Here is a 24581-nt window from a genome sequence, read left to right as displayed (position 1 = left end):
GGCTTGAGGCGGGCTTTCGGGATCGCGCAGAGCACGATGGAAGCTCATCCCCGGAAGTAGGGAGGCCAACCGGAAAGAGGCCAGAAGGAGAGGAGACGCCCCGCCCTTGCTACGGTGGCCTGAAAGGAGTGGCGGAAGCGGTGCAACAGAATCGTTTCTGGGGTTCACAGTTGTGATGTCTTTCAAGAGAGAAGGGGACGATTGGAGTCAACTCAATGTGCTCAAAGTAAGCGCGAGAGGATGCGTCTGGAGCAGCTTCAGCTGCCCTCTGAGGGCTGTGAAGGCGCTGTCTCGTTGCTCTGCCGACAGCTTGGTAGCGGGGCGGGAGCCAGGCGCCTAGAGAAGGGTAGTGGCCTCTTCCTCGCTTATGATCACTGTTCTCCCCATGGTCCTTATTCCCTTTGAATCCTCTTCCCTATCATTTCCCTTCCATCTCGATCCCGTCCGGACTTCTTCCCGTACCGCCTGCAGAAACGAAGAGTCGGGGACCTGCTGGCCAGTTACATCCCAGAGGATGAGGCGCTCATGCTACGGGATGGACGGTGAGAGCGAGGAGTGGGTCAAGTCTGAGGGTTCTGCGGTTAAAGGGTTAATAAACTGTTGTTATTAAAGAGGAGAGCGGGAGTATCTGGGATTCTTTGGCCGGGAGTGAGGGACAGGGATGTGAGTGGTGGAGGTTGGGAGACTTGGGAGTTGGGCTTCGGAAAGGACTGCTAGGACAGGGTGGGACCTACAGCAGAGACCCCACTCCCTTGGGACCAGTTATCTTCTTCTGTCCTCCTTTCCAGCTTTGCTTGTGCCATCTGTCCCCACCGACCGGTACTGGACACCCTGGCCATGCTGACTGCGCACCGTGCAGGCAAGAAACATCTGTCCAGTAAGTTTGAGGGAATATAGGGGATAGAGAATAAACCCTCGGAATCTCTGCAGACCACTCTTGGTGCTCTGTTTTTAATTCTCTTCCCTTTCTCCCTCAGGCCTGCAGCTTTTCTATGGCAAGAAGCAGCCAGGAAAGGGAATGGAGCAGAAGCCAAGACAGCAGAATGAATTGAGGAGGGAAGAGACCAAAGCTGAGGTAATCAGAGAGGGGAAGGTGTATTCCAGGCAGGACTCCACTGCACACCTGAGGCTCGAAGGGCTTTGGCTTCTTTCAAGCTCTGAAGGCTCTGACTCTGTCTCCCGTCTCCATACCAGGCTCCTCTGTTAACCCAGACTCGGCTTATCACCCAGAGCGCTCTGCACAGAGCTCCTCACTATAACAGTTGCAGCCGCCGGAAGTACAGGTCTGTGGGTGGGAAAGCCAGAGGTAGGGAGGGACATAAGGAGGTAGATGGCTCTAAAATTACTGTTTTATTGTATTCTGAGGAATACTAGTGTTCTGGAGATGTTAACTGGTATTTCAGGAAAAAGAGAATTTTGTAATTTTTTTTAAAAGTTTGGGAAATGGCATTTTGTAATCCTCCTTGAAGAATAGTAATATTAGTACATTTTAAGGGCTCTACAAAGCCTCAAGATTAAAAAAAAAAACTAAAAATTTTAACATGTGCTTTCCTCAATTCATTTGATTCCAGAATCCCTTTTATGCAGAACACTTAGTAATATCTTGAGGAACACAGCTTGAGGAGCACTGTTGTAAGGGGTTGGGAGTCACAGGAGGGTTGGCCCTTTCCTCGACTGCTTTTACAGACTTTGATTCTTCTCTACCCAGACCAGAAGCCCCTCGTCCCGTTGTCTCCCATTCCCCTTTGCCACCCCGAGAGGTGGAACTCCAAAGTGGGCAGATCAGCAGGGAACTGGAACCTGGGGCTGGCCCACAGGCCAAGGAGTCAGCCACTGTCTCATCCCCTGCACCTCTGAGCCCCAGAAGAAGACGAGCCCTGGATCATTACCTCACCCTTCGAAGGTGAGTATGCACAATCAGTGTCCTAGATCTTCTCTTTTCTCTCTGATCTTCCTTTCTTCAGACCTTCTTGATTATTTTTTCTTATCGCCACTAACTTCTTAAATCTCCTTTCCTGACTAATTCTCTTTTCTCTGATATTTCCAGCTCTGGATGGATCCCAGATGGACGAGGTCAATGGGTAAAAGATGAGAATGTTGAGTTTGACTCTGATGAGGAGGAACCCCCTGATCTCCTCTTGGACTGACACCCCCCTTTCCCCATTCAATTCAAATAAGCTACAGCCGGCGCTGGGAGCCTAACTTTGCTCAAGTCTGGTTTCTGTGTCCCATTTCAGGATTTCAAATCTGTTCATTCTCAGCCAGGCCAGTCCTTCCCTGCAATGCACACAGCTCTCCATACTTCTGACCCCTCCCCCACCTCTGCCAAAGTCATGCCAAGCGTCAGCTGCATGCAGCCTGGTGCCCTATTAATAAGTCTGTCAGAAGGAGGTCTTTGCCCTTCATGTGTCTGCTTTTTTCCCCACATCTACTCCAAGTCCTTCCCTTCTTTAAATCACATGAGGGTTGTGGATGGGCACTGGGGGGCCTGGCCACATCTAGAAACAGGGCCAAGGCTAGGTATCCTATGAAAGTACAAGAGACTAAAGGCATTGGCAGGATTATGGGGAACACCAAGGGAGGGAGCTCCCCCACCTTCTCCTGGTAATTTGAACCTCCCTGCCTGCTGATCCCCAGAGTATAAATAATCCCCTTGATGAACTGGCAGTAACCCTTGGGGGTTAGCGCCAAGATTCCCACCCCAAAGCCAAGGAAGGAGGCATGCAGATTGGACAGAAGGGCCTTTATTTACAGGAAAGAGGGATAGATGAGGCTGTAAGCATTCAGGGCTCCCAGCTCTAGTTGGTAAAGGGAAAGGTTGTGTTATCTCTTTTTTTGCTGGCGACCTGTAAAGGAGGAAGAGTAAATACAAGTCTTTGTTCGATCTCTTGCTTCCCACAAAGGTGCTCTTCGCCTGTCCAGTTCTCTGGCCAGACTCACAAAGAGGTAATGTCTTAAGGCCATCAAACATGCCCACTCCACATCAACAAAACAAAATAAAAAACAATGCGGTGGGGCCAGCCCCATGGCCTGGTGGTTAAGTTTGTGTGCTCTGCTTCAGTTGCCTGGGGTTTGCTGGTTCGGGTCCTGGGCACGGACCTACACACCGCTCATCAGGCCATGCTGTAATGGTGTCCCACATAGAAGAACTAGAATGACCTACAACTAGGATATACAACTATGTACTGGGGCTTTGGGGAGAAAAAAAAAAGGAGGAAGATTGGCAACAGATGTTAGCTCAGGGCCAATCTTTTTCACCAAAACCAAGAACACAGCAAATAAAAAATACCATGCCTCCAGATGGGTATGTCTAGCCTCCTTTTCACCTCTCTACTGGTATATATTTTGGGCAAGGAAGCTTTTCTATCTACTTTCTGATCACTTCTGGGATTTGAACTTCTCATGTGAATATCGCTTTAGCAGCATCCAGGGTGTTGGTTGCTTTCAGGAGGATCCCCCCAGCTTCTGCACCTGCTTTGCCCTCTCCTCCACACACCATGTCTACAGTTACTCACGTAGTTCATTGTTTCGGGTCATGGCCTGGGCTGCCCGAGCTCGTGGCCCCTGCTGTGTAAAGTGGTAGCCAAAGCGGACGATGGAAGGACACTGTTCGAGCATGGTGGCCATCTCCATCTCCACTGCATCGCCAGGCCACTGGCGCTGGGGGAGGAAGAGATGAAAGCTGTCAGCCACCCTCTCTGGGTCATTCACTGTCTCAGACCACCGACCCTTTGGGAGGTCAGAGGCTTATTTCTTTAGAGTGGGTGATGAGTGGTGCTGACTTGACTCCTCTCCAAGAGACAGTGAAGAAGAGAATTCAAACAAGTTTAGATGAGGTCTTGACCCAGTGGCTGCCTCAGGGAGGAAACTCAGTGAGTATTAACTGAAAAGACCAGGGGAAGGGAATGCTGACCTGGTTGTCTACGCGGAGCTCAGTGAGTGTGGCATTTTCCCGAACGGCTTTCAGCACAGCCATGAGCCCTGTGCTGCTAATGAAGTTGGATTCAATGTTCAGGCTCTGGAGGCTACGGTTTTCACGCAACATGTCAGCCACCGCCTGGGTAGTAGGGACTTGGGTTAGGATTAGGGGACAGTTTCACAGATGACTGAGGAGAGAAAGAATAGGAGCAAGAAGGAAACACAGCTCTTTGAGAAGAGTCCTTGAGGAGCTGCAGGTGGGGCTGGAGGGAGATGGAAGTGAGGGCAGGTAGTAGAGGAAGCAGGAAGATTAAGTGTGCAGTGGAGTTGGGGGTGGTAGAGAGGGTTGTGGCTCTTTGGGAAGATGATCTGAGGATTTCAGAGCCGTAAGCCATAGGACTGAGGGTAGGAGTCTCCATCAGGGCTACCCTAAGAGAGCATGATGGGAATAGCACCCCCAGCACAACCCTTTATGACAGCCCAGCCACGGATGCATGTCAAGGTATGGGGAGAAGGCTAGGGATGTCAACTAGCCTTACATTGGCAATGGGGTCACCACTCCTTGTGGCCACCAGACTGAAGCTCCGGACATGGGTATTTGTCTTCATTGCCTCACACAGCTCAGTTAGCATGGGTATCGGGATGTCCTATCAGAGGGGAATAGGAGATGGTGGGCTAAGGGACTCACACATGTCAGCAGAGTTATCCCAGTGTTATTGTTTGGAGAATGAGGGTCAAATACCTGTATATTATTGAGGTTCACCTCCTCCACCTCCTTGTCATTGCTTCGAACACTCTTTAGTATCTCCTCGATGTTTGTGGGATTTGGGGGCTCATCTGGCACTGGCTTATACTTGTCAGGCTGCACCACACCTGGTGGGTGAGGGCAGGAAGGAAACCCCAACATGTCCCCCACAATCTCCTCCCCATTGGTTCTCGTATCACCTGCCCATTGGTTCTTGTATCACTTATGTACCATGTCCTCTCCCTGATTCATCTGTTTCTCCCTTTGCTACCTTTCAGACTTTGGGACTGCCAAGGGCCCAGGGGCCATGCTCCCAAACACACTCACTGCTAATGCCTTCAGTGTTACAGATTTCTCCACTGCAGATGGCATCATAGTATTGCTTGTTGCTCATCAGTGTGTACATGCCCAGAATCGCTGGAGAGAGTAAGCAGAGGTGGGACAGGGAATGAGAAGGGACTTGTTCCAAGCTCCAAGCCCCCCGCTCCTCCCAGCCCCCTCATTCTGAATCTGTTGTATTTTTAAAGCCTGACCCCAAAAAGGTTCCCACCGTCCCTTGGCCCCAGGGGTCCCTTTCATTAAGGCGATGGTTTTTAAAACATTGATATAGGGCTAAGGGAAAATCCCTAAGGAGCCAGTAGAGGGTGAAGGAGTCTCTCAGACTTCCTCCTGTTTTCAACCAGAATGGTTCCACTTTTATTTGTTTTATAATCCCTGTAAAATTGCTGTTGAAATATTAACTTATTAAATTTAAAAATGAATGAATGAATACCTAAATAAACAAATAAGAAAAATTAAAAACTACTACCTGAGGCTTTCTCAAACATTCATATCCTGGTTCAGGGCCTTCCCCCACTAGTCTAGTGCTCTGGTTAGGACTGCCCCTGATCTTCCCGCCCTCCTCAGCTCCCCACAGCTGCTCACCTGCAATATCACACATTTCAGCATCTGTGGCATGGGCCAGTGCCTCTTCCAGCTCAGGCTCCAGAGTGATCTGCTCCTGTACTGGAATTTCCCTCTTGGGCTGAATATAGGGTTTCCCTGATGCAGAGATGAAGGATGGTTCAGGTAAAGGTAATTTCTCCTAAGATCCTGGCCTCCAGCCTCCTTTCCTTCTCCAGAAGGTGGAATGCTGGGTCCCTAGAGGCCACTGTAAAGGCTGTAAAGCTCTGCAAGCTCAGGACTCTTAGGTTTCCTGACCTCATATAAGAGCTGAAGAGTGCAGGGTGGCATGCAGGTTTCAAGGCAGCAGAGTCCCTGGGCAGCTAGAAGCTGGAAGGTAGAGGGAAGCTGGAAAGGGTACATGTGAGAGACAACCATTTGGGTTCTGGGAGGCATGGATGTCAGGGTCTCCATACCCTTCTTCTCGCCTGTGAAGGGCACCAAGTCATCACGCTCTTTGACCTCTAGTGCCTGCTGCTCCAGGTACTGCAAAAGGGCCTCTCGGTCCAGCGGCCCCGTTGGGCTCTTCTTTGTCTGGTCACGTTGTCTTAGTCCAGCTGGCAGGAGCATGTTCTTAGGGATGAGTTTTGGGGAGCAAGTCAGACCTCCCCTCTGACTACTTGGGGTACCTTCAGGGCTCCCTAAACATCTCCAGATACCTTTTCCCCGGCCCTCTTGGGACTCCAGGCCCTGTAGGTTGCCCTGGTCTCAGCCACCCAGGGCCCCGCACCCTTCCCAAATGGCTAGGGACTGCCCCTGGTTTTCTGTGCTGGAGCCCCTACCTCGGGGTCCATCTCCTGTAGCTCGCAGTCCAGCTGCTCTAGCTCCTCAGGGCTCAAGGTCCTTAGGATCTCATCTTCATCTATGTCTCTGTATTTCTCCAATTCCTTCTGATACGATGACATGATGACCCCCACCCCCTCCCCACTGTGTGGCACTCACGGAGCCTGGGGGACATGGGGAAAGTAGTTGGACAATGGAAAGATGTACATGGACATAGTAGGGACACAAAGAGACCAGCCAGGGGGCAAAACAATGAAGTGGATGCTTTGGAGGTTAGAAATCTAGTGGGCTTGGGAAGATGGGGAAGGTTAGGTTGTTTAGTCAGAACCAGAGCCTCCTTCTTCCTGCTTCCCCAGCTTCAGTCACTCCGGATGGGGACCCCAGACATTCAAGGTGGATTTGTCTTCCCATTGTATGACAGAGAAATCCTGGCAGCAACCCTCCCCTATAACCTCACCCGTTGGTGCCTTTTGCCCTAGCACAGCTGCCAGTGGTCCTGCCAAAACAGCTGGCCCCATGCCCAGTTCCCATTGAAAGGAAGGGGGGCGGGCAGAGAGCTTCAGGGAAATTCCTCCTCTCTTCCCCATAATCCAGCCTTTTTCCTAAACTGGTTTAGGAAAGCAAGAAGGATTGGGGGGAAAAAAAGACAGTCTCTTACCCCACCCTCGTTTCCTCTTTTATTGTGGGGGCATCAAGATTTCACTATGTTTGCTAAATTCTAAATCCTAAGGGAAAGCAAGGGCTCAGAGGAGCTGGGGGACTTCCAGATTGGGGAATGGGTAGTACGGCCTCAGGAGAAGGGACTAAATCCCCATAATTTGTCCCTGGCTTTGAATGGGAAGGTGACAGCAGACTAATGGGTGACACGGGACAAAATGCCTTCTAAATAGGATAAAGTATCCCTAAAAACAGTGGAAGGATTAAATTTGAAATTTTTTACAATATGAAAAATATACACAAGTTACACATTCACACCATGCTGAAGATGAAAGATCCAGAAAGTGTGAGATACTTGCACTGATAATGTAAACTAAACAGTTAAGGGATAGGACAGACGGTGGCAGAAACATACAAAGTGAGAGAGACAGAGACAGACTCCGTATCATTCCCAATAGGTGCCACTCTTCTCCTCCCATCTCCCACCAGGATCTGATCCATAAGCCCCCCAGCTTCCCCACCTACCAGTCCTGGTGGCCACCTCCCTTCTCACCTCCCCTTCTGTCGGTTGGTCTGTCTGTTCTACTGGAGCACTGTCCTGGCAGCAGGAGACTGGTGCCGGGTGAGAGGGTGGGGGAACGGTGAGCTCAGCATTTTATTATTTTAGCTCAGGCCAGGTGGGGGGTAGTGGGAGATCACATATACACAGCCCCCATACCCTGCCCAGCCCTGAGAGCCTCTAGTGGCCACTAATAGCCATGGCACCTCTTCCCCTTCCCCTTCAGGGATAAAAGCCTGAGTCCTAGATAGTTCCTACTTATTTGGTGCCTGCTATATTCAAAGCAGTGAATATAAGCTGATATAAAGGTGAATATAACGATTTTGTTTTGCTCTCTAATTTTAAAGTGTTTATAATATAGTTGGAGGGATGAATACTTTACAATTTAAAAAGGGAGCTCATAATAAATGCTATCAAACAAATATAAAGACCCATACATACTCAGACATTCACAAATACTTCTTGCTCCCAACCCTAGGTTAGATATCAGACAAAAGGGATCTTTTTATTTTATTGGATTAAAAAACATAAAACCAGTAGGAACTAGGGTAAAAGATGGGGGAAAAAAATATGGAACAGGGCTGGGCAAAGATCAGATGATAAAGGGAGAAGCAGGGAGAGGAGGGGGAACATTAAGAGCCCCAAGTCAGGGCAGGAAAGAGGTTTCTAAGGACTAGACATCTCTTCATTTGATGACAATTTTCTGACGCAAGGCTCGGGGCCCAGAGCCGGGGAGAGGCTCAGGAGGTGGCGGGCCAGGGCCCAGGGCTGAGGCAGTGGGAGGCAGTCCATGGGCAGTGATGTACTTCTTGTAGGCCTCACGGATGATCTTGAAGGCTCGAGCAGTGGCGTAGGGTATGTCTGTAACAGGATCCCGGTATAGGGCTGGCCGATGGGTCACCGGGCAGACCTCTCTAACAGGGACCTTTGGGGGCCGCCCCTGGGGAAACCATTCTTCAAATGTCGCATCATCACTAAAAGTGATGAAGGTACGTGAGCAGCGAGCAGGAGGGATGATGGGTCCAGTCCCAGCACGGGGAGTCAATGCAGAAGCCGTGGGAGCAGGATCAAGCCTGAGGGAAAAGACAAAGAAAAACATGAAGAGCTGAGGAGAGAAAATGACAGATAGAGAAAGAAAGAGATCAGAGAAGCGAGGAAAGAGGAGGAGGCAGAGTGATGGGAGCACTCTGAGAGAATCTATTAAGTGACAGACAGGGGAAAAGAAAGCTGGGCTGGATGGAAAAACAGAAAAGGAGAAGAGGGAAAGTAAAAGAGAAGAAATAAGGAGCCGAAGGGAAGAGGAATCTGAAAGATACCCAAGTGTCAGAGACAGCTGTGTGAGGAAAGCCAGTGGAATGGGGCTGAATACAGAAGGGAGAACCCGCTCTTCTCTTTTCCCCTTTGAGGGCCACTCACCCTTCTACATCGACATTCTCTTCTTTAGGGCCTGGCTCCCCAACAAGCGGCACTGTCACTGAATGATATGTGATTATGGGCCCAGGGCACTTCCGCTTCTTGTGAACCTGCTTCTTTTTGTCAGCCTCCAGCCGCTCATATGTCTCTTCAGGGTCAAAGGAAGGAATGAGGGGATGGTGAGTTTCCTCTCTTCCTACACCCTAGTCTGTTCTACAATCTCTCAGTTATCTTCCTGGCTGTCCAGTCACTGCCTACTCAAGCCAATTATGAAAGTGCTCTAAGGCCCTCTAGCATCTCCTATGTTTCTGCTCGCCCCTCTTGACATCTTCTCTGCTCATGATTTCTCAAGTCCACTTGGTTCCTCTCCCACTCAGAACTGTAGGACTTCTGCTCATTTCCCCGGACACTGCTCTACAACTGCCCCGTCAACTTGCTCCCAAGCAAGCCAGTGCACTACATCTTGAGGCATCTCTAGTCATTACAGAGTTCTTTCTTATTTTGAGCTAAAATCTACTTCCTGATAACACAGTTTTATCTTTTAAGGCCATAAAGGACACAAATCTAATCTGTCTTCCACATGACAGTCCTTTAAATAGTTGAAATTAGTGTCCGTATCTCTCGAGACTGATCATAACATGCATTCCATTGAACCATTGCTCATACAATTGGTTTTGAGTCACTCCCTCCTTTTGCCACCCCTGTGCCTAGAACACTCTTCTATTACTGCACTTATCACAGTCTATGGCAAGTTGCAAGCTGGCAGCTCATTTAAGTGTTTTTTTTGATCTGTATAGTGTTTTAAAGAAAAATATGAATTAGTTGCTGACATTTAAAAATCAGAAAATTACATTTAAATACAGAGATTTCTGGTCCCTCTTAAAAAATAATAAAATCTAGCAACCTTGGATCTGGATTCTCACATGGCAACAATGAGGTGAGCTGAGTAACTGCTCCTCCTTTCAGGCACTCCTCTCTAACTCACCAGTCCCCCTGGCTGGACCCTGCGACACTGCTCTGTGGCAGTTCATTGTTGGTATACAAGTCCCCTCCTCAAGGGCAGTGACTGTGACTCATATCACCTACATATTCTCAGGGTCATGCAGCATTCCTCAAATTACAAGCATTCAATAAATACTTGTTAATCCATAAACAGATCAAAATATTCCTGGTCTCTTTCTTCTGAATGAACTCCAAATTTCTGTGTCCTCCTTAAACATGGGTACTGTGAACACCAATCCTCTAGATAAAATCTGACCAGAAGAGTCCTCTAGAAACCCCTTGAGGGGGCTGGCCCGGTGGCGCAGGAGTTAAGTTTGCACGTTCCGCTTCTTGGCGGCCCAGGGTTCGCCGGTTCAGATCCCAGGTGTGGACATGGCACCGCTTGGTAAAAGCCACGCTGTGGTAGGTGTCACACATATAAAGTAGAGGAAGATGGGCACGATGTTAGCTCAGGGACAGTCTTCCTCAGCAAAAAGAGGAGGATTGGCAGTAGCCAGCTCAGGGCTAATCTTCCTCAAACAAACAAACAAACAAAAGAAACCCCCTGAGGGATTGAACCTCTTTTGTACTGGTTGGTAAGATCGCTTTCTTTCCCTTGAAACAACCTTCCAACTCTTCTTCTCTTGAACACTTCTCTGTACGCTCTGGAACTCTGCTCTATAATCAGCCAACGCATCTACAGCCTCAAGTTCCTCACTCAGCATTCCTTCCACAACCTGCCTTACCAGAAACCTGTCATCCACTCTCCCTGCAGCCCTCTGGTAGAGGCTGCTGGTTCCCTCACATGCTACATAGGATATGCCCGTGTCCTGCTGAGCCCCACCCCACAGCTTTCAGATCCCTCCTCCTCTAGCCACCTGCAAACTTGCTTCTCTTTTGAGACCTCTGCCAACAGTCTAGATTACCTTCTCTCCTTCCTAGTCACAGTCACTCCCTCACTCGTTGAAGACTTTGGCAATGGTTTCCAATCTTCCTCTCCACCCCGACTCCGGTCACCTTAAGTCACCCTGGTGACTTTAAAGTGCACAAGCGTAGCCCCTTCAACAACCCATCCCCACAGTTTCTTTACCACCTCACTGCTTAACCACCCTCCTGTCCATGACACTTTAGTTACTCCATTCTGCTATAGCTACAGCCTAGATTTTGTCATTGCCTGAAACCGCCCCAGCTCTGAAATATTAAAAATCATAGGTCCCAGGCTGACAACGTCCTATCCTTTAGGCCTGTTTGCTCCACTGCGTCTGTTCTCCTACTTCTTCCATACCTCTAGTACATAGGTATCTCCGCCTTCTCTTTATCTAGCAGCCCCTTCCAGCTTTCATTTTCCTTTTTAAATCAAGCTTAGGTTCCTCAGTCTACCATTTCAGTCATTCTCTTGTCAATCTAAACCCCCTTGCCCAGACCTGGATTGCTGAGTGCTACTGGAGAAAAATTACACAACAGGGTAGACTGGAGCCAGCATAAATTCATGGTCCCAACTTTAACAGACCCCCAAACACCAGATAACCCTATCTCTACAGCTACTTCAAATAGTCTTCACTCTCCTCAAGCTTCCAATTCTATTCCTTACACCTGACAGATGACAGTGCCTAAAAGACATCGGATGAGAACCACGGCAATGTCCTGCTCTGGATTTACAAACTACAGATACAAGCCACACTTCTCTCCTTCCTCACGACTGAGGCCAATTCCCTCACCTGTGCTCTAGCTCCCCCTGCCACTTCCCACTTCTCCAAAATACTATGCTATTAACTATCCTGTCTTTCTTCTCTATCATTAAACTCTTTCAGTTGCTTCTCACCAAAGATACAGTCCCTCTAATATCTGAATAAAATAAAACAAGAAAAAGTCTACCCTGACTCGACTCCCCTACAGCATCTATTACTTCTCCTACCCTTTACAGCCAAAGTTAAAAAGTCTGGCTTTCCAACCAACTTCAAAATGGCTTGGTCCCCACAAAGCTCTCATCTCTGACCTCCAAGTCACCAAAACCAATGGGCACTTCTCACTTCTCTTAACTGGTGTCTCAGCAGCATTCAGCAGTTACTCCTCTTGAAATGCTCTCTTTCCTTGGTATTCTTGAGACAACTGTCCCAGAGTTCTCCAACTCTCTGGCTACTCCTAGGTTCTTTTCTAAGTTTCTCCTCTTTTTTTCTTTTGAGGAAGATTAGCCCTGAGCTAACATCTGCTGCCAACCCTCCTTTAGCACTGCAAGACTGGCCCTGAGGTAACATCCATGCCCATCTTCCTCTACTTTACATGTGGGATGCCTGCCACAGCCATGGCTTGCCAAGCAGTGTGTAGGTCTGCACCTGGATCTGAACCAGCAAACCCCGGGCCGCTGAAGCGGAACATGTGAACTTAACCACTGCACCACCTGGCCAGCCCCTCTCAGCTCCACCTCTTGTACGAGACCATGACATTTTGGTGTCTGCAGGACTCTTTGGGCCTCTGTCTTCTCTTCTCATTCTATGCTTTCTCCCTGATTGCTCTGATCCACTCCAATGTCATCAATTACCATCCATATTCTAAAGACTTCCAAATTTATATTTCCAGCCCAGATCTCTTGTCCAAGCACCTGATTTGTATATTTAATTCACCTCTTAGCACTGTATGAATTGCTCCCAGACACCTCAAATTCAACATGTTCAAAAATGAACTTATTATTTTTTTCCTGATGAACCTGCCCCTTTAGAGTCTCCTATGTCTGTTACTGATGTCAGACGCCTGGGAGTCACTCTCCTTACAGTGGTCCAAACCAATCGATGTGGTCAGAGAATACAGGCTGTAATTAGAGCGACATCAAGTTGACCTCATTGTAACGGTTCTCAGTCACTTGTACATTTTGAGGGATAGCTACTATTTTAAAGTACTGAATTGCCTTTATAGAGATAAAGATATTTCCCATTTAAAGCCAAAAAAAAAGACATGAGAATACATCCTGAAGATGTTGGAAATGAACTAAACCTTTTCTCAATCACTGTGGTCTTTTGGAGTTATCTAAATTTCAAAACTCTCGTTAAACTGGAATGGGCTGAATCTCAGATATTCTGAGTAAACAACCTTCCACTCCACAATAAAAATCACACTTGGGTTACATATTTTCAACTATATGTGCTTGGTCAAAAAAAGAGCAAGAGATTCAGAGAGACAGAGAAATAATAAATTAAATACTGTAGGTGATTCTAGCTGTTACTTCACTCAATGAAAGTATGCCCCAGGGTGAGCATGTAATGAGAGGTGTGAAATCTGCTGTTCCCTCAATTTCTTACATACCTCTCATAATTTGAGACTCTCACCAACCTATGAAGAAATGTATGTTTTTGTACATTACTGTACATGATTGTGCACCCGACAGCACATAAACTGAAGAGATTTTAAAGAATTTATACTTTAAAGCAATTGATCTCATGAACTGACTGATTCTACTGAATTTCTAATTCTCATGATCATTAAAGTAGGCATTACTACCAATTTTGTGAAGAAAGCAAGATGGAAGTAGGTTAAGTAATTTGCCTGCAGTCTTACAGCAAGTGTACAGCAGAACCAGGATTTGAACTCAGTTCTGTACAACTCTTACTTGACACCAAAGCACTTTAATATAACTTGTTCTTCAGAGCCCTCAGAAATGCCTAGTTCCTTGCTCTTAATCACTTACTCTCCTCATTTTTTTCTTCTGACTCCCTCGTCCCAAATCTCCATCTCTCCAGTTCTTCAGGTCCTCTTCAGGTCCTCAGTTTTTCTCATGTTCCTCACCCCCTCTACCCACTGTTCTCAAAAACACAGACTGACCCAGTGAACGTAAGTTGAGCTCCTCTGTGATCTTGGCCTCCCTGAGCAGCTCCTCCTGGGTCAGTGGTCGCTCACAGTGGGGGCCCTTTCGCCGCCGTGACTGGCCCTGCCTCTCCTGTACCCGAAGGAATGTTTGTCTTGTATGCTCAGCTGTAGACTGACGCATGGACTTCCGACCTGGGAAGGAAGTCAGAGAGGAAGAGATCTTTGAATTCATGTCCATCTCCTTTATTTTTGTTTAATTTTAAAACTTTTTATTTGGAAATCATTTCAAACTTACAAGAAAACTGCAAGAACAGTACAAAGAACACCCATATATCCTTTACCCAGATCACCTACTGTTAACATTTTTCCCCTTTTGCACTGTGTGTATGTATGTATTTGTTTTTTCCTGAATGATCTGAGAATTAATTGCACACATCATGGCTCTCTACTCCTAAATACTTCACAGTACATTTCCCAAGAATAAAGATTTTCCTTACATAACCATAGTACAATTATCAATTTCAGTAAATTTAACACTGATACTTTATCATCATATCCCAACTTTGTCAATTGACCCAAACATCCCCACTCACTGTCAGAGCCATCATCTTGTAGTTCTAGTGGTAGCAGTGCCTTCTCTTCTCTGGCCTTCTGAGAGCTACCAGCTGGGGTGCTGACCTTTCGAGGCCTTAAGCTCTTGAGAGGCTCCTGGGTATAGATTGGAATCAGACACCAGGAAATAGAAGAGTTAAGGAGAAAGAAAATGAGTTTCTCTTAAGAGAAAACTAGCACTGTAGGAAATGCGACTGGTGTGGGGAGTACTGGGACCTGATGAAGGGGAAGATAGGAATTAAGGAAGTCCAAGAAAACCAGGACACCCCCTGTACCTTATAGGCTTTGGTGACTACTCGGCGCTTCCTTCTTGGCTCTTCTGCTTCTCCATCACTGGATGGTTCATCTCCTTCATCGATGTCAAAGTCAGAGTCCACCTCATCCTCTGTGTCTGACTGGTCCCCTTGATACTCATCATCTCCTGATTCCTGAGGACATAGGGAGATGAGGTTCTCACTGGCATCGGAGTCATTAGTGGCCCTCCAGGAGGAACAGAATCTCTTTGATTTCTTGATAATGGCTGCCCCACCTCCTTCCTAACCCAGCCCTTCATTTTCCTCAGGCAAGAAGCCTTCCTAGCTGATGGCCTTTGGCTCCAGCACCACCCCTTCCAACATTAATTGACTGCCCTTTACCTGCAGCATATTGTGTTAAGTGCTGGGGTACAAAAGGATATGGTTTGTTCTCTACCTTCAGGGGTCTCACATTCTAGTAAAGAGCAGGACATAATTATAAAAGGAAGTTTTAATACAGGGCAACATATAAAGTATCAAATGTTATGGGTGGTCAGAATGATGTACATTTACTATGGACTGGTGGCCTGGAAAGTTCTAAACTTTAGACATTATTCCTTTAGACCTGGGGTTGGCAAACATTTTCTGTAAAGTGCCAGATTAAAACAGGTAGTGGGGGGGCCAGCCCAGTTGCACAGTGGTTAAGTTCATGTGCTCCACTTCAGTGGCCCAGGGTTTGCAGGTTTAGATCCCGGGTGCAGACCTACGCACCACTCATCAAGCCATGCTGTGACAGCATCCCATATACAAAATAGAGGAAGATAGGCACCGATGTTAGGACAGAGCTAATCTTCCTCAGCAAAACAAAACAAACAGGTAGTAGGCCAGATTTGGCCAGTGGATTGTAGTTTGCTGAACCCTGCTTTAGACTCTAAAAAATGAAGAGGACTTGAGCCATGGTTTAAAATACTGGTAGTATTTAGGGCCAGTCCAGTGGTGCAGTGGTTAAGTGTGCACGTTCCGCTTTGGCGGCCTCGGGTTCACCAGTTAGGATCCCAGGTGCAGACATGACACCACTTGACAAGCCAAGCTGTGACAGGTGTCCCACATATAAAGTAGAGGAAGATGGGCATGGCTGTTAGCTCAGGGCCAGTCTTCCTCAGCAAAAAGAGGAGGATTAGCAGCAAATATTAGCTCAGAGCTAATCTTCCTCAAAAAAGAAAAAAAATACTGGTAGTATTTAAGCAGCCAAGAGGGAAGAGGGAATCATAGGCAGATGGAATAGCAGGAACAAAGGTGCAGAAGCAGGAATGTGTATAGAATGTTTATGGAATAAGGATCTAGACCTAAGTAAAGCAGGTTTATCTCTGGCAAGAAGTCTTCCTAGCTGACTGCCTTTGGCTCAAGCACAGCTTCTTTCCAACATTAAATGATTATCATATAGGGCTATAAGATTTGAAAAGCAGGTTGCATTCAATTTATGGAGAAACTTAAACGTCAGGCTAACAAATTTATGATTTAACTTGCAGGCCAATGATTCCCAATCCTCTCCCTCTCCTTTCCTGTCCCAGCATTGATAATCATTGTTCAAGTAAACTAAGGTTACTGAGAAATATGTCTCATTCTTCAGGTGTGTGGAACAGAAAAACAGTTGGGTATTCCCACTGTGTATAATGGGGAGCCATTGAACATTTAAGGGGAGAGGAAAACTGTGTACAAGGAGTGGTTCAGAAAGTCTGGAGGTGATTAGATGGGCTGGACTAGAGAACATGGAGTACAGCCTAGACCTGAGGTGATGCAGGTTAGGGCTAGGATGGCAGCCACATTGGAAAGCGGAAAAACACTTAGGGGCAGGGAAGTCAGTTGGGCGGGGTGGCACCTCAAACATGTGGCTCTCTCTTCAATCAGTGATGCAGACTAATGGGCTAATCTTGGTACACATGCTGCCAAAGCAAGCAACTAACACAGGTGACATTCCAAGCCAGCCAGAGTTCAATCCTGCACTGATGACCATCATTTCCTCCCAACTGATGTTTGTGAAAGCCTAGGAACACATTAATCCCCTCAGCTCTAAGCTGGTATTAAGTCATATCACCAGAGGGTAGTAGTTCAACTACACATTAGTTTATTGCCCAATTGAAATGCTCCCACTAAGTTACAGATTTACTACCATTCCTTTGGCTTTTACTGAGAGTCATTAATAGATATGACTAGATAAGAGAATTTTTTTTTTTTTTAAGATTTTATTTTTTCCTTTTTCTCCCCAAAGCCCCCCAGTACATAGTTGTGTATTCTTCGTTGTGGGTTCCTCTAGTTGTGGCATGTGGGACGCTGCCTCAGCGTGGTCTGATGAGCAGTGCCATGTCCGCGCCCAGGATTCGAACCGACGAAACACTGGGCCACCTGCAGCGGAGCGCGCGAACTTAACCACTCGGCCACGGGGCCAGCCCCGATAAGAGAATGTTTTTATATTATCTATCAAACCCCTGTTACTTTATATATCTTATGTAAGGATGCAATTCTCCCCAGGATTTAATGCTAAATAAGTTTTTCTCTCTGAAAGGACTTATATGCTTCTTTCTTACTAAAAAAAGAAAATCAAGGTTTGGCTGCCAGGAAACTCACAGCTAAATTTAATATCAATTGCTATTACCATTTTAGAAGAGGCTCCCGGTACAATTACTTCTGATCTGTCTCTATTTTTACTGTTCCTACTTTTTGTTTATATCGTAAGCCTCCTTAAATCCTTTTTGGAAGCATGAAGAGTACATATTAAATAACGACTCGTAAAATGACAGGAATAGGAAAATGGCCTTTGGAGAAGGGATGAGAAAGTTCTATTTTAAACTAGTCGGCTAGGGCTGTGTAAGTAATGACTCCCAATCAGTCACCAAGTCTTCTGGATTCTAGTTCCTTAATTTCTCTTCAAGCCTCCCATCCACTCCATCTCACTGCCCTCTTCAAACCATTCTCCTTGACCTTCCTAAAGTACAAATTTGATCACGGAACTTTGCTCAATCTCCTCAGCCCTGTGGATGAGAACAAAACTCCTTAACATGGCTCACAAGGCCCTACACAATCTGGCCCATGCCTACTCCCTCCAGCCCTACCAATTTTTATTTTCCTTCACTGTCTGGACAATGAGAGTAGACATGCAGACTAGGATCCCAGACCAGGATCTCAGTGCCTTTACACATTGTGCCCCACCCACCTCCAGGGACTAACTTTTCTCCCCCCCTGCTCCCAGTCTTACTGCTCTTCATCCAGCCACGGCCCACTTTTCATACTGTCCTCAGCTTAAACATTGTGTCCCTCAGGGATGCCCATTCCAACCAACAACTCCAGCTCCCATGTCTTACCACAGTACCCTATGCCCGACTTATTTTACTCCTTATCACACAACATTTTAACTGACTATTAACCCAGGTAGTTTCCCTATAGTCCGGAGTATGTAAGGACAAAGCGGTGTTTGTAATACTTTGTTTCCCTTGAACCCATCGCAGTGCTTGGCTTGCTCTAGATGCTCAATACATATTTAAAGAATAGATAGATTCAATCAATACAATTTAACAAGTGCCAACCTAGTCAGACACTGGACTAGGCCTTGGATGTATACTGTTGAACAAAACAGACCATCTTTAACCTTACAGAGCTTACAATCTAACAGGAAAGTATAAACAAATAAGCAAATCAAACCCAAGTACAAACTGAAATATGTTCCATGAAAGAAATAAACGGAGACACTTTTTAGGAGGGTCAATGAAGGGTTATCTAAGAAAAATTCACATGAAATTTGAAAGCTGAAAAAGGAGTAGGCTAAGCCCATTTTTAGGAGAGGTTCCTTTCTATATTTCAGGTGAATAACCAGGCAGTGGGCCAACGAGTATATACCGCGTGACTACCATCTGCCTCGCGTCTGCTAGACGTAAGAAGTGCGGGGAGAGACGCCACTAGATAACTACATGGTAGGTTTCTGTCATACTCTGGGGTGTCTCCAGAGAGCTTCTCCATCCCTGACGCCCCCACCCCCATCCAGGGCTCTCCCTTCTAGGGCTCCACTGTATCCCCCCGACTCGCCCACCCCGTCTGATATTAGCTACCACAGCTCCTCCTTTATTCCCCGCCCCCTTCTTTGTCCGAGGTTTCTCTCCCTTCAAGACTCCTTTGAGCTTCCTCCCCTCCCTCTTCCTGGGCCCAGCTCTTGCCTCTGTGAAACCCCCATAAGTCGTCTGGTAGAACTCATCTTCCTCCTCTGCCTCCAGGAGCCCAGAAAGCCGGTTCCCCGCGGTCTTCCGGGGGGCCCGGCCCCCAGCCAAACTCATATCTCCTAACGAGACTGAGCTGCCTCCAGCGGCCCCTCACCCAGCGCGGTTCTCGGCGCTCGGCGCTCGACTCCGCCACCTGCGGGTGGCCGGCGGCGGCGGAAGCTGGGCGTCTGCAGGCAGAAATAGCAGAACGTCGAGAGGCTCCAAGTTCCGCTCCCTAAGCCTTAGCTCTTCAGCGCCACCCACTCCTGCACAGAGACCACCTGCAAGCACCCAGGGCTAGGTGGCGCAGACCTGTGACACCAGGAGCCCCACTACCCTAAATCCAGAATTTGGGAGTCAACAAATTTTCATTTAGGAGAGGTCAGTCTCCTTCTGCTCCAGTCCGTTTTCAACTCTGCTGCTAGTAGGAACCTTTCTAAGAACCCAGACTTTGTCACTCTCCTGCTCAAAATTTGAATGGCTCGCTGTCATCTACAGGATAACATCCAAAATCCTTGAGGCAGAATAGTAGTGTGGTTAAGAGCACAACTTTAGAGCCAGCCAGACTTGAGTTTGAGTTGAGCTTAAAGTCTTCTAACTGTGTGACTTTGGACAAGTTGCTTTACCTCGCTGAATCTGTTTTCTTATCTGTAAAGTGGGACTAATAATAATACCTACCTTTTAAGGCTGTTGAGAAGATTAAGAGATATAATTCTGGTAAACTGCTTAGCACAGTATTTAGTAAGCACATAGATGTTTACTAGGTGATTGCTATTAACATGGCGTTCAAGATCCTTCATAATTTAGCCTCTCCCTGCCTTTCTAGCCTCACCTCCTGCTACACATCCTATTAGCATCACTTCCCTAACACCCAATTCTCTGTCATGTCTCTGTGCTTTTCCTTCCCCTGAGAATCCCTTTCCTTTCTTGTCTACCTGGAAAAATTCTGATTCTATAGGATAGTGAAGTCTTCTCGCACATCCATTCCTCTCTTCCCAGGCACAGTTTCCGTAACCATGGAGATCATGCCTCCTAGATTCCCTAGAAGAGTTCCAATCTTAAATAGTCTGTGGTATTGTCAAGACTCTGTGTCAACTTCTCTTCCCATTTTTTATTCTGAAAATATGGTTGTCAAACCATAGCACTTGTACAGACTCTATGATGGCACCTATTACATTTTATTCTAATGATTTATATGTCTGTCTCTCTCATTAGTATGTAATCTCTTTTTGAGGGCAGGGACTTTATCTTCATCTGTGTATACCAGGAACTCTCATAATGCCTAGGACATAGTTGGGGCTAAATAATGTTTATTCAATGAATGAATTAATGAGTGACTAATTGAATGAATAAGCTACCCATCCTTTTTTGTTGTTGTTAAAGATTGGCACCTGAGCTAACATCTGTTGCCAATCTTCTTTTTCTTCCCCCCTGCTTTTTCTCCCCAAATCCCCCCAGTACATAGTTGTATATTTTAGTTGTGGGTCCTTCTAGTTGTGGCATGTGGGACACCGCCTCAGCGTGGCCTAATGAGTAGTGCCATGTCTGCGCCCGGGATCTGAACCGGCAAAACCCCGCGCCGCCGAAGCAGAGCACACAAACTTAACCCCTTGGCCACGGCTGGCCCTGAATATGGCTTTAATAAAGTTCTGTGTGTGTGTGTGTGTGTGTGTGTGTGTGTACTGTTTCCTTCAAGTCTGTATGTGTGGCTCTATTTTGAGATCACCAGATTTCCTCCCTTTTCCCAAGTATATATTGGTAAACTCCCTTTTCCATTTCCTTTGGGGCACCATGCCAACATGTCCTGTTCTAACCCCTGCTTCCACACCCTGCCACGTCACCCTAGTTCTGCTATGCCAGGAATGTTAGTGGGGAAGAGTGGCTCTATGACTCAGAGAGCACCCCAGGAATTGAGTGGGAGTGGGGGCAGAGACAAGGTTTAGGGAGAAAAGATGGGAGACACCCCTAGCCTCATTTTTTGAATTTTGCCTTCATCCATTCATATATTTAGGAGACAGGTATTGGGCACCTACTCTGTGCCAGGCACTAGTCTAGATGCTTGTGATATAAAAATGGGTAAGATGAAATCTTTGCCCTGAAATGTTCCTGTATTATGAGGGAGACAAACAAGTAAACTTACATAATACAAGGTGGCAGGAATAATAGTTGCCATTTTCTGGTACATAAAAGAGAAACAAAGACCTCTAAGAAGCTACAAAACAGGGATCTCTTATTTCAGGAGGGCTGAAATCAAATTCATAGATCAAATCCCAAGGAGAAGATCCCCCTATTTGAGCTACTGCTTTGGTGAGTCAGGGCTTTATTGGTCTATTTCCAATTTTTAAATCAGAAACAGTTTTACCTCTATACCAGTTGATTTCTAAAATAACTCTGGAAATAGTAACAACTCCATGCCTTTTTTTGGAAACGGATAATTTATTCAACAAATACTTATTTATTGAATACCTATCAGCCAGATCCTGTGCTAGACAGTGTGCCTCCACCTGTCTAGTTCTAGCACTGTTTAGTTGGGTGGTAGGTATAGGTACAGGCAATCATAAAATACTTCAGTGCTACAATTCCATTGCTATGGAGTTACAAATGGCAATCCAATCATTTGAAGTTTGTGTACCTTCAGTACCCAAAGGAGAATGAATAATCCAGCAGGTGGCAGCAGGGAAACAATTATTTTACATCTCGATGAGGGACGGGTAGAAGGCAGAGGTAAATGCGTGGGGATATTCTCTGGACGTTGGGGTCCCAGGTTGCCTTTTGAGGACCTCAAAGGCATCCGCTTAGAGGATAACCAGGCCATCTTGGGGGCTACAAAACTAAGATTTTTCCCATTTCTCTCCATTTATTCATTCCACATATAATTTTTGAGCTCCTACTATGTAGAGTCACATCATGGGAGGAGCTGGAGATACAAGAGTGAAACAACCATAGTCCTTGCTCTGCAGCAGCTCACAGTCTGTTTAGAGAGAAACAGTGCTACAGATCCCCACCAGGGTTCACAACCTCCAGGGTACGTTGTTAAAACTGAGCAGGGTTAGTCTAGAATGGGGAATTTCTCTGTGTGTCTCCATGCCCCTTGGAGCATAGATAACTGAGAGTTAGAGCTAAGGGCTTGGATCGCAAAAGATTGTGATACAGTCTGATTGCCTTCCGTGGCCCTTTTTGACAGGTCTTCATTTATTTATCAAATATTCACTGAACTCCGTTGCTGTGCCCAGCATTGGGCTTGAGGCAAAGTGTAGATCTGTTTCGAATGTCATTCAGACGAAGGCAAGACATCCACGCATGGTAAACTAAATAGTAAACAAGGCAGTAAAGCCGGAAGAATACTTGGTGGCGTGTGATGTTTTGTGATATTCAACTGCATAACGTCTCGGACCTGACCGCACGGCTTCTGTCAGGAGTTCTTTCCTGGGCTGTGAAATTAACAGGTCTGGCCGGGTGGACTTTCATCCCGAACTCAGGCAACGTAAACCCACTCATTTCAAAGAGCCCAATCTAAACTGACCCACCGGGCCACCGTAGGGACGGTTTGCTGACCGACGCGCGCAAGTCTTCAACCCCTCGATTAGTTAGAGGGACTCGCATCATGTGACCAGTAGCAGCGTCTCGATTGGCTGGTTCCTCTCTGGGCCTCCCTCCCCCTCCCCCTTGAGTGGGATGGAACGCTAAGAAAAATTAGGCGCATGCGCAGTGCCTGAATTTCCCTGGCCACCCGGAGTGGAGCGGCCGGGTTGGGCGACAAATAGGCTGTGGCTAGGGAGGAGGGGGAGAGGGCATTTGCTCCTTCGGGACTTCTCACGCCTCCTAATTCCGTTGGGTGTGGTTTGGTCCGCACACAGGGTCCCGCAAGCCAGCTTAAGCCCACTCCCTTGTGAAAGGGGAAAGTAGCTCCCGCGGAAAGCAGTTAAAGTTGAGGGGAGTGTGAGAGACGGAGTTCTCCCCCATGCTAGCCGAATGGTGCGGCCCTGAGGTGGTCCTGGAGCCGGCCCGACGTGTCTGAGAGAGGCCCCAGGGGGGCGGGGAGGTGGCCCGCGGAACGCGGGTTCTGTGAGGAGACGTGGGGAAGATTCGACTCTGAGAAGAGGAAGAGCCGGATTGAAAGGGAGCGAGGCCGCTGAGGGGGAGGGGGCTGCCAAGATGGCGTCGGCCTCCTCTGGGCCGTCGGCGGTCGGGGTTTCATCCGTGGATCCCGGGGTCTCTTCCGGTGCCTCGTCCTCAGGTAATCGGGGCGAGGGTGGCAGGGGGCTGACGACGACTGTGCGATGGGAGCAAGAGCGAGACCTGGGAGGGCACCCGTAACTGGGGATGTCCGAGGAGTTGCCGGTAAGGAGGACAGAAGGCTGGGCTTTCAAAGAGCAGGGCTTTCCGAGCGGGTTGGGGGCGTCTGAGGAAAGGATGGATTTGATTGAGTAAAGGGAAGCTGTCAAAAACGTTGGCTGTCCTCGAGAAGACCGAGTTGAGGACTTTAAGGAGGAGGGTTAGGAAGGGATGGAGATTGAAGATGCGGGTAGAAAGGAAACAGAAGGGAAATGGAATGGAGTAGAGAAAAGTAAAGTAAATGGAGGCCTCGTAAGTAGAGAGGAATTAGTGAGAGAGGCAGGTAGAATCCAGGCTGATTGTGGGATTAATTGGATAAAAATGTGGAATAGAAGCCAGGAGACTTAAAAGGTATTGAAGAGTTATGGGATGCTTTAGATTGCTAGGGAGTTAGGGAATTGTAAATTTTGTTGGAGATGGGAGTTACTGGAGACGTCGTTTTCCTCAAGAGACTCCTCGTGATGCCTCATTCCTTCTCATTCGTGGTACCCCCCCATCCCCCGCGCTCACACAGTCTCATCCATATTTTGTAAAACATTCTCCTTTGATGACTCCCATTTCTAGACTGCCCAGCTTTGGAAAGAGTGGGACGTTTGGAAGAGAGCCTGAGGAATGTGGAAAACTAGAGTTAAAAGACCCTAAAAGCAGGTGGAGAAGGTGGAATGATGGAGTCTTGAATTGCAGTAGAGGCTGAGAGAGTGATGTTGAGAATTAGGCCTGAGGATGGAGTGGAGGATGGCTCTAAGTCCTGTAGGGGACTATTGCATAATAGGCAGTGGACTGGAAGAATGCTTAGGCTCCATCAGGAAATTGGCTAGGAGAATGAAGCTAGGGAATATAGCTCAAAGTAGGTAGAAACTGTTGAAGATTGAGGGAGGGCTGAGGATCCCACAAGAAAAGCAACAGATTGTATGTAGGAGGGAAAATGTGTGTCGTTGGGGGGTTGTGTGTGTGGGGTGGGGGAGTTTGAGTTAGAAACTGTTCTAGAGCTTACATCAGAAATGTCTGATGTTCCGCAGTGACTGTTGCCTCTACACTGTGAACAGAGAGGCTGCCAGATGTTGGATGCTTTACTTGAGATGTTGACATTTCCTTAGGCCTGGGATTGCATCCCAGCCGGTTTGAATTGGCTGAATAGAGAACCACCTTTCATATTCTAGCTCAGATGAGCGAATACATGGTCACAAATATCTTCTTCATAAGCTGCAGTTTTATTTATGTACATCCATTTTTAGTTTCCTGAGAGATGATTTTTGCCTTTCCTGTAAAAGCATTAGAGGGCCAGAACAATTCATGTTGCATTCCAAGTATGAAGAAGGATAAAGCAAAAATGACAGGGTTTTTTTTTGTTTTTTTTG

The 24581-nt window shown here is 47.1% G+C and overlaps 4 protein-coding genes across 6 annotated transcripts in view; 2 read left to right on the top strand and 2 right to left on the bottom strand.

The window, feature by feature from the left end:
- The first annotated feature begins 44 nt into the window (after positions 1–44).
- On the top strand, positions 45–3041 carry SCNM1 (sodium channel modifier 1). Its single transcript, XM_046681737.1, has 7 exons — positions 45–226; positions 472–542; positions 789–877; positions 978–1075; positions 1195–1283; positions 1709–1903; positions 2048–3041. The coding sequence occupies exons 1-7, from the start codon at positions 176–178 to the stop codon at positions 2145–2147; spliced, it is 693 nt and encodes a 230-aa protein (XP_046537693.1). The 5' UTR covers positions 45–175; the 3' UTR covers positions 2148–3041.
- Positions 2729–7700, bottom strand: TMOD4 (tropomodulin 4). 3 transcript variants are annotated; one of them, XM_046681734.1, is made up of 10 exons: positions 7571–7697; positions 6388–6552; positions 6022–6178; positions 5588–5704; positions 4991–5080; positions 4661–4791; positions 4458–4565; positions 3914–4057; positions 3516–3660; positions 2729–2846 (listed from the first exon to the last, which is right to left on the bottom strand). In XM_046681734.1, the coding sequence occupies exons 2-10, from the start codon at positions 6508–6510 to the stop codon at positions 2824–2826; spliced, it is 1038 nt and encodes a 345-aa protein (XP_046537690.1). In that variant the 5' UTR covers positions 6511–6552; positions 7571–7697; the 3' UTR covers positions 2729–2823. The 3 variants fall into 3 exon arrangements, with proteins under 3 accessions (XP_046537690.1, XP_046537691.1, XP_046537692.1); XM_046681735.1 differs by having other exon boundaries at positions 7599–7688; XM_046681736.1 differs by lacking the exon at positions 3914–4057 and having other exon boundaries at positions 7571–7700.
- A 379-nt stretch (positions 7701–8079) lies between these two features.
- Positions 8080–20068, bottom strand: VPS72 (vacuolar protein sorting 72 homolog). The gene is made up of 6 exons (XM_046681733.1): positions 18847–20068; positions 14684–14836; positions 14390–14504; positions 13812–13988; positions 9021–9165; positions 8080–8677 (listed from the first exon to the last, which is right to left on the bottom strand). The coding sequence occupies exons 1-6, from the start codon at positions 18961–18963 to the stop codon at positions 8290–8292; spliced, it is 1095 nt and encodes a 364-aa protein (XP_046537689.1). The 5' UTR covers positions 18964–20068; the 3' UTR covers positions 8080–8289.
- A 2561-nt stretch (positions 20069–22629) lies between these two features.
- PIP5K1A (phosphatidylinositol-4-phosphate 5-kinase type 1 alpha) overlaps positions 22630–24581 on the top strand; it is a 51378-nt gene continuing 49426 nt past the window's right edge. Inside the window, exon 1 of the mRNA XM_046680872.1 lies at positions 22630–23125. Coding sequence (XP_046536828.1) covers positions 23044–23125 — 82 coding nt within the window. The 5' untranslated portion in view covers positions 22630–23043. The remainder of the gene's footprint in view (positions 23126–24581) is intronic.

The sequence above is a fragment of the Equus quagga genome, chromosome 13 (genome assembly GCF_021613505.1).
Source record: "Equus quagga isolate Etosha38 chromosome 13, UCLA_HA_Equagga_1.0, whole genome shotgun sequence".
Taxonomy (NCBI): Eukaryota; Metazoa; Chordata; class Mammalia; order Perissodactyla; family Equidae; genus Equus; species Equus quagga.
Note: the sequence above shows the minus strand (reverse complement) of the source record. Positions and strands in the feature narration are given on the sequence as shown.